Raw genomic sequence first — 16,226 nt, forward strand, 5'->3', positions numbered from 1 at the left:
TGTCTTAAATTATTCTTTTGTTATGTCCTTTTCGGAGACTATATTATGGGCAAAATTGTGTGAAAAATCTAAGTTTTCAAGCAGCATAAAACAACAACTCCTTTCTCATAAGCACAACCCTCTTATTATTACATTGGTACTCAATTTAGTTCATTGGTTTCTATCTCTGTAAAATTTAGCTAATTGATTGAAGTTATTTTTTTTCTTCTTTTTTTTTTATAGAAAACTTGCAATATTTTTTTTTATAAAGTAATGCATATATATAATAATAATAATAATAATAATAATAATAATAATAATAATAATAATAATGTAATGAATTAACCATAATTTTTGTGTGACTTCTCATGGACTCTTTTGGGCTTGATTGTGAAATCCAAGCCCAACATCCCAATATGATATATGCATAATTTTTATTACTATTCACTATCATTATGAAAAGTTTTCTTTTATCTTTTTTTTTGTTAATGAGTCACTATTTCCTTTTGAACAATTATCATTTTCCGCAAACCCTCATGAAAGTTTACAAATACATACATACATTCATACATATATATATATATATATAATATTTGCAAATACACCATAGAAAAAAAAAAAAGAAAAGTAATGTAGTAACCAATAGAAGAATCATCATCATCATCATCATCATCATCATCATTATCATTATCATGAGGCATGCTGGCCGTCCATCCAACGGCTACAGAGGCTGATGCTCCCTTAGGGTTAGGGTTTTAAATATCTCCCGCTGCCTCTCCACCCCTAGCGACTCAGTCGCCATCCCTCACACGATCTCCACCGTCATACTCTTCCGGACCCACTCTTCGGACGGTTAGGATGAGCCGTGCCAGTGGATTCTTCACCCAAGGTGGTGACGGGAAACTGCAGTAAGCTGCGACCTGGGGCCGTATAAATAGACAGAGACACGGCGGGGATGGAGGGAGTTTGGTGTCGCTTCCGGTGGCCATTGTAGGTTGCTTCCCCGTGCCGAGCAGGGAAAGAAAAAGGGATTCAGCGTTAGGGTTTAGGCGCGTCGGCGGTTAGGAGATGGTGGCCGACAAGGGGAAGAAATCGAAGGTCGCGGAGCCCGGAGCCGAGGGGGCGGAACCCGAGCAGCACATCGATGGTGAGCTCGTCCTTTCCATCGAGAAGCTCCAGGAGATCCAAGACGAGCTCGAGAGGGTAACGCTTTCTTTTGCAAAGGAAAAGGAAGAAAAAACATATATCTTTTATTCTTTTTATCCCTTTCCATTCAAACCATTTCAGTTGTCACATAATTCGATTCTCTGGAATTATGTGATGCCTTTTTCTTCTAATTTTTTGTCCTTGTGTTGTCTTGCTTCGTGCCTCTTATTGTTCAAAGTAGAGAGCTTTTTGGACGGTACGTTGTGTTGGCTACTTTTGGTTGATTGTGCCGCTCAAACTCCCTGACGGATTCCTCGCTTTGATCTCTATATGAGTAATTAAACGCACTGATATCTTTGGATGGGGGTTTTTGTATCGTGTTTCTGTTTCATTCCACTCGCAATTTGCGTCGTGTTATGATTCTCGATAGATGGATGAGGGTTTGTTATTTGGTTTGGGTGTTTTCTTGTTTCTGGCATGTCACTGTTAGGAAATTATTACTTCCTGTGAAGGCTTTCTTGATTCCTCCAAGCTTGTGGTCAACATGATACTGATTCTTGTTGTTAAATGTTTACAAATATTGTAATTTTCAGTTGAGAATCAGTTATCAAGCTTCAATATGATGCTTAACCGTGCAGAGAAGTTGCTAGAGAAAGAAAAAGAAAAAGAGAACTATAAGGAAAATAGAGGGAGCTATGAAACATTGATTTTTTGAAAGGACATGTTACAGAAACTAGAATGCTGATAAAGATATCTTTGAGGTTTTACCTGTGATAAAGATATGATGACTGGAGGTTTTGTTTTTTAGTTCAGAATTCCTGTGGTGTCTTACCTTCCTGGGAATGCACAATATTTCGTATTCTACCTTGTGTATGCCTTTTGTATTCGTTCTTTGTTTTTTTTTTTGCTGATTATCATCATTGAGTAGGTATTGCAAAGAACCTGCAAAAATGGCAGTATATTAGTATAGCATGTCATCACATGTCAACTGCTGGTTGTATCTTGGGCATTCATCCTTCTTTGTACTGTTTACTTATCGTGACATTCTTGTTCCAAAGTATAATTTGTTTGTTTGTTTTTTTTTTTGGGCTACATGTGTTTGACTTAGTCCAACCATATGACGGTTAAAATTGTTCTTATAGGTCAATGAGGAAGCAAGTGATAAAGTTTTTGAAGTGGAACAGAAATACAATGAGATACGCAGACCTGTGTTTGTCAGGCGGGCTGAAATTATCCAACATATCCCTGACTTTTGGTTAACTGCGGTATGTAACTTTTTATTTCTTTAATCATGGGTGTGGATGTTCATTTTGAGGCATCTCATTTGACTTATCTTTTCTTTGTTCCTGATGATATGCAGTTCTTGAGTCATCCTGCTCTTGGTGATCTACTAACTGAGAAGGACCAAGAGGTACATAAGCTGCTAATAATGAAGGATGCCAGATATAGCTAAGTTGAATAATGTTTTTTCACTTTAAATCTTGTGACTTAGTCTGAATTCAATGGATCTAAATTTATGAATTTGTTTAAATTTTAATAGTGCATTGTTTCTGAAATCTAGCATTCCTCGTTAATGTAGATTTTCAAGTTCTTGCATTCATTAGATGTCGAAGATTTTAAGGATGTGAAGACAGGCTATTCAATTACATTTGTGAGTTGTTGAACACTTACTTAATAGCTCCCCCTCCACCACCCCCCACCACCACCCCCTTTTTTTTTTTTTTTGCAGTTTTGGCTTCTGTTTTGCATTTATGTTTAATTGAATTTGTTTCTGCAAGTTGTAGAACTTCTCCAATAACCCATACTTTGAGGACACAAAACTGACAAAGACATATTCATTCAATGATGAAGGAACAACTAATGTAACTGGTACGACAATTAAGTGGAAGGACGGCATGGTAAGAAAAAATATTTCTTGTTTGCACCAAGCATTTCCTTGCTAATATTTTTTATTCAGGTTGCAGTTATAATTTCTTTTGCCATCATATTTGTAGGAACATATTGCCAATGGTGATGCTCATGAGAAGAAGGGGAACAAGCGACCCTTTGCTGAGGAGAGGTTAATATTGTTCCTCACTAATTTTTCTGCAGAACATTTGTCTGTTAACATATGTTGCATCATTGAGTAATTAGCTTTTTTGTGATACTTGTGTTACTAATGCTAATTTTTATCATTATTGAGTTAGAACTTTAAAATTATGTTGCTTAGAAGTTAATGTTAATGTAGCTTTCTACTCTCAGATCAGGTACAATTTGTAAAGATTTCTTATTTGCAAGTACTAATTTGTCTATCAACACCAGAAAGCCGAATTTCGTCAAAGCTTCATTTGGTTGATTGCTTTATATTTGGAAGAGTCACACTATGTTATACCTTCTTAATACCTTAATTGAATGTGAATTGATTTGGCAATTGAGCATGTTTGTAAGCATAACCAAAGTCTAACATGCTTATTCTAAGATAAAAAAAATTTAGAGAACCCTAAATCGGAGTTTAATTTCCCTTATTTTCATGCTTTTCGTAGTTATTCTATATCTGAAGTGTTTGATACTAGCATCTTGCTAGTTCATCCATCTTATCCAATTTGATTTTGTTGTATTCTACAGGCCATAGTGGTTGACTTTCTCTTGTGTGGTATCACTGGGTTGGCATTTTTGGTCGTTGTCATGCCCTGACACATGCCACTTGCATGCCTGAACATATTTTTTTATCATAAGTATACATAGAACTCACAAGCACCCTGCTGAATGTCAATATGCCACAGCATGACATTACTGGCCAGCAATCACAGTTCTTGCTTGTAAATTATAGTAGTTTCTGACTGAAGTCAGTTTTTAACTCTTTATCTTGTTGTAGTGTTCATGTGAAGGGCCATTTTAAACTTGGGTGATGACAAGCATTCATGATGGTATTTCAGTTCCTTTTGGTTAATTCATATCCTACTGGTTATAAATAAGTTTCGAAAGAGGGTTTTACTGAATGGAGCTTTATACAAGCTATTGCAATAAAAGCCTAGTATTGGATGAATATAAGCAAATGTGACTACCTAATTAGCATTTCTTCGTGTTTCCACCCCAAATTTTTGGTTGAAAATCATTGGGGGAATAACTGTCCTTAGCTATGAGATGATTTTATAGCCTGCCTAACTGGACATCATTATGTTGACTGAAATATGGTTCTAAAAGTCATATAATATGGTATTGCAACTTAAAGTGACATTTTTCCAAGTGGCATGGTGAAAAAATGCACATGGTAACTTAGTTTTAATTGCATGATAGTTTAAAATCACAAGATCAACCTATGCAACAGTCATAAGATGTTGAGATGCACTTCAACTTTTTGATGTTTCTTTGAGGAATCTTATTATATAATACCAACTAAGTTTGCATCAATGAATTGGCATCATTGATGAACTCAATCTTTAGATTTCAACTTTTATCTATGGCTTCGTAGCCTAATTGATCAGTTTGCCCCCTTCTCAAAACAGTTTCTTCAGTTGGTTCAGTGAAAATCAGCAAAAGGACTTCTCAGAAGGAGTTATGGATGAGGTAATGTTTTTTTTTTTTTCTTCGAACTTATAATGGTTCTTGCTTTGTTTTTTTTGTAACTGAAAGTTGGATGTTGAGGATGATTCAAAGTGAATGTGATTTGATATTACTAGTTGTGGACATTTGTTCATTTTCCTATTTGAAATTTAATTAAACTATCTTATTCAAAGAGCGCAACAACTACTAAATAGAAACAGCTTTGGAGCTCCATGTGATGTAAGGTCTCTTCTTGTGCAATATATCTTCTAACAATTGCAGGTGCAGGTGGCCGAGATAATCAAGGAAGACTTGTGGCCCAATCCTTTAAAATACTTTAACAATGTATGTTTTCCTAGCTAACTTGTTTCTACTCTTCCTCTCTATTCTTTCTCTGCTCCTCGCTTGGAAATTTTACATATCGTCCATTTGAATTGGAATTTCTTTTTGATTCTTCAAACTTTTCTATTTTATTGGTACAGGAAGCTGATGAGGAGGATTTTGATGGAGATGAAGATGATGATGAGGTATGTTCTTCTCCTTTTTAACAACTCATGCCAGCTAGCACTTGTATTTTATTGGTACAAGTGCACATTTTTTTGTTTGATGTTTATTTTTAAGTGTAAGGAAGCTAGCCTCTGAGGTTTACCCTTTTGATCTTGTAATCATCAGGACATGAAAATGAATTTTCTAGAGTTCAAATTTACATTTAAGATTTCATAAGAACCAATTTTCATTTGGTCAGATTGTATTAACAGGTTTCTAAAGCAGATTTTATTTGTAAAATGTGTAATGATTTATGTAGTCCCATTGTCGTAACAGACATCTAATGTCAGATTGTTTGGAGGTATCATAATCTTGTAAAATAAACTCAAAAGTCATAATGTCCTTATCAAGGTCCATTAAATTATTCAATCATTCTTTACTATTTGACATGTGCAACATGTGGGGTAATCATGGTGATTCTGCATCGTGAAAAGCATATGTATTGTGCCATGGTAGCTTTCGCTAGGTAATCGATTAATTTACACATCCATAGAGCATTCATGTCATGGTCCCAATTGAAATCATGTGTGCTTTGCTGTAGTTGGTCTTTGTGTAGATGTTATAGTCCACATCCTGAGTGAAACTATTCTGGTATTATCATAGGCAAATATCATCTGAATTGATCATATATAGTCAAATATGATCAGTTTTGGTGAAATCTAGTGTAGAAATACTTGAAATCGACCCAAATTCTGAAACTAAACTCCCAGATCACTTTGTTTAAATTGCCTATTTTGCCGGGTAGTGGATTTGAAGCAGATTGATTTTTCAAGCCTATCAGGTGTTAACTTACAAAGTTCTAGGTATATCTTTCCACCATGATTATAGTTTGTCATGACTTACAATCTTAACTAGCTGAGCATGGCGAGTGTCGCAATTTTTCTTTTGATTTCAATTGAAATGAATAAGGTGAATATTCTACTTTTTGCAGTCAGAATGCATCCACATAATAATGTTTACATATCTGCCGCCATCCATGCTTCAAATTCATGTTTCCCAAGCACAAGACAATCTGTATAAGATTGGAATTGATGCTGGCCGACATCTTATGATGTTCAGCACTTGCACAAGACCTCCATTTGTCCAATGAATTATTTCTCGGGCAGAGAACAGTTGCATTTTTTCTTATCCACTTTTCTAGCTCAAGCTTATATATGGTGGAGCTTCCGTTTCTATTTCTACGAACCATTAGTGGCCTAATTATTCCTTTTTCTTGTCAAAGGAAACTGATGAGGATGGTGAGCCCGAAGATGATGAAGATGAAGAATGAGATCCAAGCTGAAACCAACTCTAGTTGTGTGCACTTTGGCTTCTACAACTCTCTCATAGGACAAGCAGGTCGAGGCTTATAGGTAGTGAAGAGGTGGAATGCTTTCTAGCTGTAGTCGCTTGAAGGATTACAGTATGAGGTCAAGAATTGTACTGGTAGTTGTCACTCATATTCAACTCAACTCTTTTAGGACCCATGATTTTTGTAGCAATTTCACATGATATTTTTCTTAATCTGTTCAATCATATATTATCACTCAATTTGGTCTATGAGGCCTTTTGTGTGTCCAAGGTGATTCAACTATTATATCTAATTATTGGATGAACAGTTTGATATAATGTTTCCGACAGGCTTTGGATCTTAAGAGAAAGCACCCCAATGCTTCTTTTGTTAGGAGGAGGGTGTGATATGAACCTTTTAGATTAATTATCCTCTTGTGGTTCATTAATTATTCCATTTTCAAGCCCTTAATTGATTGGTTGTACCGAAAATATTACCGTGATGTGATGGTGGTTCATTTGATTTATTTATCTTGCATTGATTGATTGGTTGAATTTTCATCCTATGAATTATCACACAATAAAATATATTTGATTTGCTATCCCACTGGCTTTATTTTGTTTCGAGGATTTGAAACAATTTGTTGGATTGGCAAATGTGCCTCAACCACTAATATCAATCAAATATTTTAGGATGCCTTCTTCATCCCCCTTACTACTAACTAGATAGATGTAGGTTTTGGATCATATGGTGGGTGGCGCACGCATGTCAATATGCATATATGGATGCATGAGGTAATCGCTGCACAAACAGAGAGATCATCGGCAGCAGAACATGTGATGTCCCACTGTGTCACGCTGGTGAAAGCAGACCCACTTGTGCATCCATGCATGGGTTTTGTTGGGTGTCTTCCTCAGACAACTTCCTTTGGATACCAAGCAGCAAAAGATCACCAGTGACTCCTTTATGGAAACGACAGCTTGGATCTGATACCCACACACACACACACACACACACACAGAGATAGATATATATATATATATATATATATATGGTAAACTCCAATGGCAGTCCACCACCTGCACTGAGCTTGTAGCAGTGACATGGTGATTCAAAGGACACCATTGATATTCCTCCTCCCTCCCTCCCACCCAACTGCAGTCCCGAGTGGTACCTCCCCCCCTGCTGCTGTTCCCCCCCACCCACCGAGACTGTTTTGCTATCCATTATGTTGGCAAGGTTGTTTCATTGTATTGGGGTACCAACTCGAGCATTCATGCGTTTCATTCTATTATGGAGTTGTTGAGGGGGAGAAGTGGGCTCCCGAAAGATGTGCAAAGTAAGGTTACACATATACATAAGCTACAGTTTCTGAATCTATCACAACTGCTGCAGCATCAGCTACAAAGCTCTCTCTCTATCTCTCTCTCTCTCTCTCTCACACACACACATACATTGTAGAAAAGAAGAAGAAAACATAGACATTGGGAAGCAGGACATTGGTGCTTCCATCTGAAAAAAAAATATATATATATATATTCAAAGGGTTAAGGGATGAAGACCAAGTGTTGATTCCGTGTGAGGTTGTAAACACTCGTCGAATGCATCATCACTAGTCTAAATATTTTAGTATAAAATGATTTCAAAAGGTCAAAAAGGTTAGATATATTAGCACCAGATTAATAATTTAATTATTGCTCATTGCTTGAAACTGTTTTTTAGAGATTTGCACTTCTTTTCGAGTCCACGATACATACACACTCGAGTTTTTGTTGTAGCTGCAGCAGCAGCAGATGATACTCATACTCATTACGAGAGCTGCAACAAAAGGATACAGAAATCAATGCTACTGTTGTTAGCCAATGAAAGAAAGTACTGGTAAAGCTGGAAACTGCTGCGAGCTTTCTGCTTACCGATGTACTCTTTACCTACGCTGCATGCATCCAACTTAGCTTCCACCTCAACCTAATGTCGTCGTCGTATGGCCCTCATAATCCGAACTACATACATTCGCACGACATGCAAATAAATTATTCGGGTGAGATGATGATGCTGTAACGCCTGAACAATTTAATTGCTTTGTTAGATAGATTCATGATCATCTTGTCATTAGAATATTCCACATTGATCCATCCGAGTTAAGATTTTTTGGGATCCAACCTCTTTTTTTTTTTTTGTTTTTAATCGAATGAACACAGATGAAATCATATCGATTCTTTTTTAAATGTCCTGATTATTTACGATCAATTCATTCCTTTTTCTTCTTCTTCTTCTTCTCTTTCTGTAGCAAAAGATCAAAACTTCATATATGTTCAAATCCTATCGAAAAGATTCACCAGAGAAATAAAATAAGATGTGTTTTCTTTTACGGATGATCAAAACTTCTTCCGCCTTCAAATCTTACGGAAAGGCCAACCAAAAATTAGATTTTTTTTTTGTTTGTTTGTTTCTTTTGTCCTTTCGAAGCGATCAGAAAATAAAGATTATATCTGCTTCGTTTTGAAATCATGTCCATCATCATTATATCTGCTTCGTTTTCCATCACCATCATATCTGCTTTGTCACTCCCTCCCAGCCGGCCATCCATCCATCCATCCATGTCCATATGGTATCCTCCTTCCTTCCTTCCTTCCTTCCTTCTCCAAACTCATCCGCTGCCTTGCCTTTGTAATGATAGCAACTCGAGGCCTTTTGATTACTCCAAACAGTCTATGACCTGCAACTCGCTTTAGACAAAGAAAAGCAAAAGGAGACACAGCCGAGTGCCACGTCCTTTCCTGTTGCATGCTGCTGACTTCCAACTTCTCACCTCTCAGATTCCCTCCTCGGTCACGTAGGATGATGACCTCACTTTCTTTTCATTCGTTCCAAATAAGCATATTAACTAACTCCTCCAATATTAGTCAGATGATAATAATAATAATAATAAAGGTATATTATTTTTATATTTGTCATGTCAAATTATTTTAGACAGATGATTGGTTTTTTTTCTTCTTTTTTACTGCTAATCAACCTAGACAGAAGATTAAGATAGATTGATAGATAGATAGATAGATAGATGTAGTGCAAATAGATACCCTCTAAAATTGGTATTAAAGATTTCCTAAATTAATCTAATTTTACTTAAATAAGAGACGTGATTACAAATATCACAACGCAAGGTAAGGTTTGTGGGTGACGGCAGGCAGGCAGGCAGGCAGGGCAGGGCAGGGCAGGCAGCGTGGGTTTCAGGAACAGGAATGGGTGGGAGGCCCCACCGCAGCTGAACCCCCAACGCTTTACAGCCAAACCAAGGGTGGCCTGACATCGTCACCTTTAATTCTGGTTCGTGTAGCAACAACATTGGACGGCTGGCAGGTCGCCATGCGCCTCGTCTCCACCCCTTCCCCCCTTCCCCTTTCCCCTTCCCGCTGAGGTGCCCTGCAATTATGTCGCTCTAACATGCCCTTGTCTCCTCCATTTTGGTTCTAGCATCAGCAGCAGCAGCAGCACCGGCCACTAAAGACTCGCGGCCAGCGGCACCAGGCCACGATCGCGTTCGCCTCACAGCCAACTCAACTCCCCAAAGGTGTTTGTCGAAATGCCTCTCCGCCCCCCAAAACGGCACTCTGCAGCTGTGTCTGGAGCCTCCCTCCCTCCAAGCCCATTCCCCTTCGCAGCTTCTTCCCACCATGCTCTATTATGACTAGAGGAAAAGAATGAAAGAGGAGTGTGTTGAACATTTCGATCCAGGTTTCCTACTCGAGAGAGAGAGTCGGGCTACAATCTGATGGTCATGGGGAAGAATTGAATCCTCAAACCCCAATCGCCTCAAAGATCACGCATGTTGAACATGATTTAGATGCCCAAAATATATTACGGTTTGCAAGTTCATCGACTTAATACAATAAAAGCATTCGTGCATACAACAAACGTCACAAAGCTTGGTTTGGTATTTCTGTAGAATTAATCAACTACACGTTTATGGAATGCCATCAAAGCTTTTCTTCTTTGGACTCTACACGATGTATACATCAGAAGGTATGAAGCATATATTGTTTTTTTTATGTGTGTGCCCACATACAATACATGTAATGTGATATCATATATTTCGGGCTAAGGTCACATCACAATCGATGTCACTCCATGCTACGATCAAGTCAACAAGAGAAGCACTCTCACGCGTCGAGCCAGCAGTCATATCAAGACATCGCTCGACATATCCTGTCCTGGTAAGCTCGGGACGATACTGCATGTCGTCATTCCAGACGTCCCGGGACGACGATCACACAAATGTACTATTTCACCTCTCGAGGATCGGTCGCCACGTCAAACCCGCGTACGACCGACCCTCATACAGTAGTATAAAAATACCTGGCCGACATCCGACCAAGGGTGGGAGGAGAAAAGAAGGAGCGAGAGCCAGAAAGCAGAACCCCACACTAACTTACTTGTCGAGGGGCTCGGGAATCACCCGGCAGAGCCTTCTTTGCAAGAAAGCAACAACGTCCGAGGTAAGGCCACCCCGATCGATAGAGACATCCTTCCTCCCGACACGTCAATCAGCATCCCGACGAAGAAACGTCAATCAATATTACGACGACAACGCACTGACCACAGGACTCGACCGACTTTGGCATCCAGCTCAGGCGACCGAAGACTCCCGACATCACCCTGTGGACCAAGCTGACTCATCAGCTACAACGCATCAGTTCATCAACATAATGCGCATCTATGAAATCCCTCGTTGAAAGGCTTTTATCTCTTCAAAGATTTTGAGAAGCTTACTGAAATATTCGGATCGACAGAGGTCATTATATATTTTCATGAATTGCTCAACTTTGCGTCTAAATCAGAGCAAGGAATTCGATTCAGTCTCTTTCAAGGCTCATACAGACCTCGTTGCTGCTTTTTCAATCTAACTTGGCAATCATGTGATTGCTTCATGCATAATAATCGACATTCATGGTTGACATTGTCCATAATAATGGGCTTCCTGCGAAATTAATTATATATGAGTTCATTAATGAAATAGTGAATCATCACCCAAATAATAATAATAATAATAATAATAATAATAATAATAATAATAATAATAATAATAATAATAATATTATTATTATTATTATTATTATTATTATTATTATTTGAGACTCTCCTGGAATTAACCTTTTTTTTAGTATATAAATTGATTATCCATTTGAATCACGAAATAGTCTATCTTCACGTTTGACAATTGAACCTCTAAAGCGAGTTATGACTTATTCGAGCTAATGATTCAAGTGTTTTCTATAAAACTTATGTCTAATGAAATCTTTCCGACAACTATGTTCGAGGTAAATTTTGTTTGAGCGATTTTGTAGCTAAAATAATATATAAAGTGATTTTATATATAGGGAATAACTAAAGAAATAATTTTAACGATCCCGACTAAAATGCTGAAAATTATTAGAACTAATTTATATAATGGGTACGACATATATTTAGTCATTGGTGAATCACCTCTATGATTAGACTTATCTATTCTAATAATTAGTAGTTATTTTTTGAAAAATCTTCAGTATAATTATTGCTACAAGACTGCCTGCCATCCACATGAAATCAGAGAAGATGCAGCATATAAGATCGCGAAGAATAAATCTTGTGGTCACATCCAGAGTTCATCTCCCTAAAATAAAAATCTAGAATCAAAAAAATTATTTTAGAGGACAGAATAAAATTTCGAAAAGAAAAACCAGTTCTGTAAAATTTATAATCCCAAAAAACCTCACACTAAACTCAGCTTGTTTTGGAGTAGTAAGAAAGAATTAAAGAAAGAAAAAAAAAAAAAAAAGGGTGGGGAAAAATAAACTAACACTAGCAAGGCCTCAAAGTTAGTAGGGAGAGAGAGAGAGAGAGAGAGAGAGAGAGAGAGGAGGAAAAGGAATGTATACTGGTGCGAGAGGGACCCACGTGCTTACCTTTTCTTTGGAGCCTCCCGTTTTTTGACATGCAGACTGGGACCCACCCTCGGCGCCACTGTCTTCTGGGTGTCGAACGATTAAAGAGCACCGCACGTGGAGTCTGAGCCAGGTATGTGTAGCCAGCCACTGTGGCACCTATAATTAATTTCCGGAAAATAATTATAATATGGAGGGAGAAAAAAAAGGACATGACAGAGAGAAGGGAACAATACGTAAAGTTTGTGGCTCCACATGGGATATTTTGATTCTATTTTATGCCTTTTTTTCATTTTTATGGATTTTTTTCCCATGATAATTTCTTTTTCTTTTTTTTTGTCTTTTTCCCTTAATAGTAGATAATTATTTTCCGTTAAATACGTGCGGGGATCTGATCCAACATTTAAACGGGTCGGGTTTTATGCCCGTTTCTGGGTAGCACTTGATCCCACCCGTCATGCACCGTCACTGGGGGCAATAACACGCAATTTCCAATTTATTATATGGCCCTAATTTTCTCTTCCTCTTCCCTTATCTCTCTCTCTCTCCCTCTCTCTCTCTCTCTCTCTCTCTCTCTCTCTTAAACTGAGACTGGAGTTATAGTTTCTCCTCTTTATCTCTTTCATCTCCGTTGCCGAAAGTATGATTTGGTGCGCTACAGGCTACCTCTCTCTCTCTCTCTCTCTCTCTCTCTCTCTCTCTCTCTCTCATATCTTTCTACCACATCAGAAACTTGAAGTTGAATGTCCTGCAAAGTTGAGGTAGATTGATGTTTCTTTATCCATTTCTTCCTATATCTATTCCCTACCCTCCGCATTAGTGTGCCCTACAAGATCCACAAGATTGATGCAGTAGCTTCATCTCTTCGCAGGAACTCTCTCTCTCTCTCTCTCTCTCTCTCCCCCTCCCCCCCCACACACACACTTTCTTCTCTGTTCGCCTCTCTCCCTCTCTCTCCATGGTCTTGCATCCTTGAAATCTTCAGTTGGAGATGTCCTACCAAAGTCCACAAGATCGATCCTAGTATACCCTACAATCCGAACTCCTGCTTCACACTCAGTTCCTCTTCTCTCTCTATATCTACCGCTGGATCTCGGATATTTTAAGTGTTAGATTCGCCTTCCCCGCCCTCTGCCTTACCGTCGTCGGATCTCGAGTGCTTGCAGGAGCTGTGCAGTGCCATGATCTGATCCGGACATGGAAGGCGAAGCCGGCGGATCCCGACGGCCCAACTTCCCTCTCCAGCTCCTCGAGAAGAAGGAAGAAGACTCATGCTCCAGCTCTGCTTACCCTTCCTTGGCCATATCCTCCACCACCGCCGCGGCCGAGCTCGCAGTCGATCGGCTGAGGAAGCCGCCGCCCAAGCGGAGCTCCAACAAGGACCGCCACACCAAGGTCGAGGGCCGCGGCCGCCGGATCCGGATGCCGGCCCTCTGCGCGGCCCGCGTCTTCCAGCTCACGCGCGAGCTCGGCCACAAGACCGACGGGGAGACCATCGAGTGGCTGCTCCAGCAGGCTGAGCCCGCGGTGATCGCGGCCACCGGCACCGGAACCATCCCCGCCAACTTCACGTCGCTCAACATCTCCCTCCGCAGCTCCGGCTCCAGCGTCTCTGTGCCCTCCCACCTCCGCGCCGCTAACTACTTCAACAGCGTGGCGGCTGCTCTCCCCGGCACGTCCCTCCGAATCCACAACGAATGGGAACGTGGAGGCGGCTCCGCGTTCCCCACGGAGGGCCCGTCGTCCTCGTCCTCGTCCTTGCTTCTCAATTTCAACTCATGCAATATCGGCCTCGATGCGGCGTCGGAGGGCGACATCGGGAACATACGTAAACGTCGATGGGAGTCGGAGCTTCATCAACATCAACTGCAGCCGGTGCAGCATCAGATGGCGGGCTACAGCCAAGCAAGCCATGGGCAGATGCCAGGAACGGTGTGGATGGTCACAAACCCTAACACACAAGACATGGTGGGTGGTAACAGCCAGTCTATATGGACATTCCCTCAAGTGGGAAGCACCACCATGTTCAGAGGCTCCATGTCCAGTGGCCTGCATTTCATGAACTTCCCTACGCCCATGGCTCTCCTGCCGAGCCAGCAGCTAGGTCTGGGTTCCGGCGGCGGCGGCGGCGGCGGAGGCGAGGGCCACATGGGAATCCCTTCCGCCCTCAACATGTACCGGTCGCCGAGTACCTCCGAGGCGATGCCGTCCGCGTCCCAACAAGGGCACCGAGACTGCGAGCGACACGACACGATGAGCACCAGCGATTCCTAGGCCCTTCTCACAACCATGCATGCACTTATCTTCTTCTTCTGGCTAAACATTTTGATCCACTCGGATGATCTTTGGTTCTCATATTTGTTTTGACCACAAAAACCTACGTTCTGGCAATACAAATGCAAGTCATTTCTTGGTGTGTGAACTGATGTGTGATGATGGTTTCGCTAGGGTTCTTATCTTGGTTGCTGAGCTATAGCAATGCCCTTTGGATCAACGAATTAAGAGTTCTGATACTTATAGGACTGTTCTCTTTCTCTTCTCCATTTCTTTTTGGGTGGTTGTAAGATGTCCATCGGCTGAGTGCGTGAGAGAGAGACAGAGACAGAGAGCTTCAGCTCAAACAGTAGACTGGCAGAAGGGAAGAGGACACAAGGGCCGCAGAAGAGAAAGAGATGAGGTTCCTATTCAATGGAGACGATCAGATCGACTCACATGTCTTCTCTACAATCCAACTCAGAGAGTGATATGATCAATCATTGCTGCCTCTAACCACGATCAAACACACACACACAAGTGATTAACATCCCGACTCTCTCTACACGAGAACACCACGAGTGTGGGCTCGGCGCTTGCAGAGTGTCATACAAGGATAAGAAGGAAGAGCATGGCAAAAGGCCAAAGGAGTTATAATTCCATGCTAGAGCTGTCGGTTGTTTCGTTTCAGATCAGAGCTGTCACATTTCCAGCAGATGGATCATATTGGGTAACTCTAACCACATGAAGTCTTCTTATCCGTCTCCTCATCTTTCCTCAAAGAAGAACAGCTCCAACCTCCAGCACTGAAAACTGCAACACAGTCACTGCACCTGAAGGAGTCACAATCGATAGAGATATAGAGAGAGAGAGAGAGAGAGAGAGTGTGTGTGTGTGTGTGTGTGTGTGTGTGTGTGTGTGTGTGTTTCTTTGTCCTTTTCACTAAACTAATACTCACTGACATGCATAATTACATGCATAAGATGTTGGTGAAAACAAGATAAATTTGTTGTATGCTGAATTGGTTTGGAAGTATATTCAGCAACTGTTGGAGGTCCTTTCCTTTCGTGATCTCTTTATGCAAATGATATCTGACACATTGTAGTCACTTTAGGATGAATCTGATGTCCTTTCTACCGCATGCTTGAAAAATAATATTCCTCCTCTCTTTTCTTGGGAAAAGTCCCATTCCAGGCTTTCATCGGCTGACGCTTTATGTTCTCCTATCATGGCTGTTGTACATGTATTATTTTCTTTTGATGGCATCATGATGAACGCCATGCTATTCCTCCATCCTCCTCCTGCCTTTGAACCCCTTCCTCACACCCGCACCTCCAGGAGAGAGAGAGAGAGAGAGTGATGTGAAGTATATGAGGGGGGAGATTAAGCTTAAGTTAATGTATCTTAACAACAGCTTTGGAACATAGCACTATACATCTGATTCCAGTGATTAAGATAGTCTAAAGGCAAGCGGAGCCTTTTTGATTTGTCATCACCTTATTTAATTGGCTGGATAATGTTGTTTATGAGCTTCACCGCTGGTCTTGATGATGAGCACAAGACAGCTTAGTTTGCTGAACAAGTAGAATAAA

At 40.3% G+C, this 16,226-nt stretch overlaps 2 protein-coding genes and 1 long non-coding RNA gene across 5 annotated transcripts; all 3 read left to right on the forward strand.

Moving 5' to 3' along the window:
* Nucleotides 1–922: 922 nt before the first annotated feature.
* Nucleotides 923–6,732, forward strand: LOC135635496 (NAP1-related protein 2-like). Of its 2 annotated transcripts, none has more exons than XM_065146600.1 (10): nt 923–1,182; nt 2,268–2,390; nt 2,486–2,536; nt 2,705–2,776; nt 2,910–3,023; nt 3,120–3,184; nt 4,611–4,671; nt 4,930–4,992; nt 5,130–5,174; nt 6,416–6,732. In XM_065146600.1, the coding sequence occupies exons 1-10, from the start codon at nt 1,048–1,050 to the stop codon at nt 6,461–6,463; spliced, it is 777 nt and encodes a 258-aa protein (XP_065002672.1). In that variant the 5' UTR covers nt 923–1,047; the 3' UTR covers nt 6,464–6,732. The 2 variants fall into 2 exon arrangements, with proteins under 2 accessions (XP_065002672.1, XP_065002673.1); XM_065146601.1 differs by having other exon boundaries at nt 924–1,182; nt 4,936–4,992.
* A 2,915-nt stretch (nt 6,733–9,647) lies between these two features.
* LOC135635463 (uncharacterized) lies at nt 9,648–10,329 on the forward strand. The gene is made up of 2 exons (XR_010495640.1): nt 9,648–9,787; nt 9,935–10,329. It is a non-coding gene; the product is annotated as an uncharacterized LOC135635463 (long non-coding RNA).
* A 2,575-nt stretch (nt 10,330–12,904) lies between these two features.
* On the forward strand, nt 12,905–14,803 carry LOC135636046 (transcription factor TCP15-like). 2 transcript variants are annotated; one of them, XM_065147579.1, is made up of 2 exons: nt 12,905–13,031; nt 13,548–14,803. In XM_065147579.1, the coding sequence occupies exon 2, from the start codon at nt 13,579–13,581 to the stop codon at nt 14,653–14,655; it is 1,077 nt and encodes a 358-aa protein (XP_065003651.1). In that variant the 5' UTR covers nt 12,905–13,031; nt 13,548–13,578; the 3' UTR covers nt 14,656–14,803. The 2 variants fall into 2 exon arrangements, with proteins under 2 accessions (XP_065003651.1, XP_065003650.1); XM_065147578.1 differs by having other exon boundaries at nt 13,016–13,142.
* The last annotated feature ends 1,423 nt before the right edge of the window (nt 14,804–16,226 follow it).

This window comes from Musa acuminata, chromosome BXJ3-4 (genome assembly GCF_036884655.1).
Source record: "Musa acuminata AAA Group cultivar baxijiao chromosome BXJ3-4, Cavendish_Baxijiao_AAA, whole genome shotgun sequence".
NCBI lineage: Eukaryota > Viridiplantae > Streptophyta > Magnoliopsida > Zingiberales > Musaceae > Musa > Musa acuminata.

Bases quoted from the DNA above. Each gene is read 5' to 3' on its own strand.
- LOC135635496 (XM_065146600.1), top strand. From the start codon at position 1,048: ATGGTGGCCGACAAGGGGAAGAAATCGAAGGTCGCGGAGCCCGGAGCC. The intron at 1,183-2,267 runs GTAACGCTTTCT...TTGTTCTTATAG, and splicing joins TCCAAGACGAGCTCGAGAGG to GTCAATGAGGAAGCAAGTGA. The intron at 4,993-5,129 runs GTATGTTTTCCT...TTATTGGTACAG, and splicing joins CTTTAAAATACTTTAACAAT to GAAGCTGATGAGGAGGATTT.
- LOC135636046 (XM_065147579.1), top strand. From the start codon at position 13,579: ATGGAAGGCGAAGCCGGCGGATCCCGACGGCCCAACTTCCCTCTCCAG.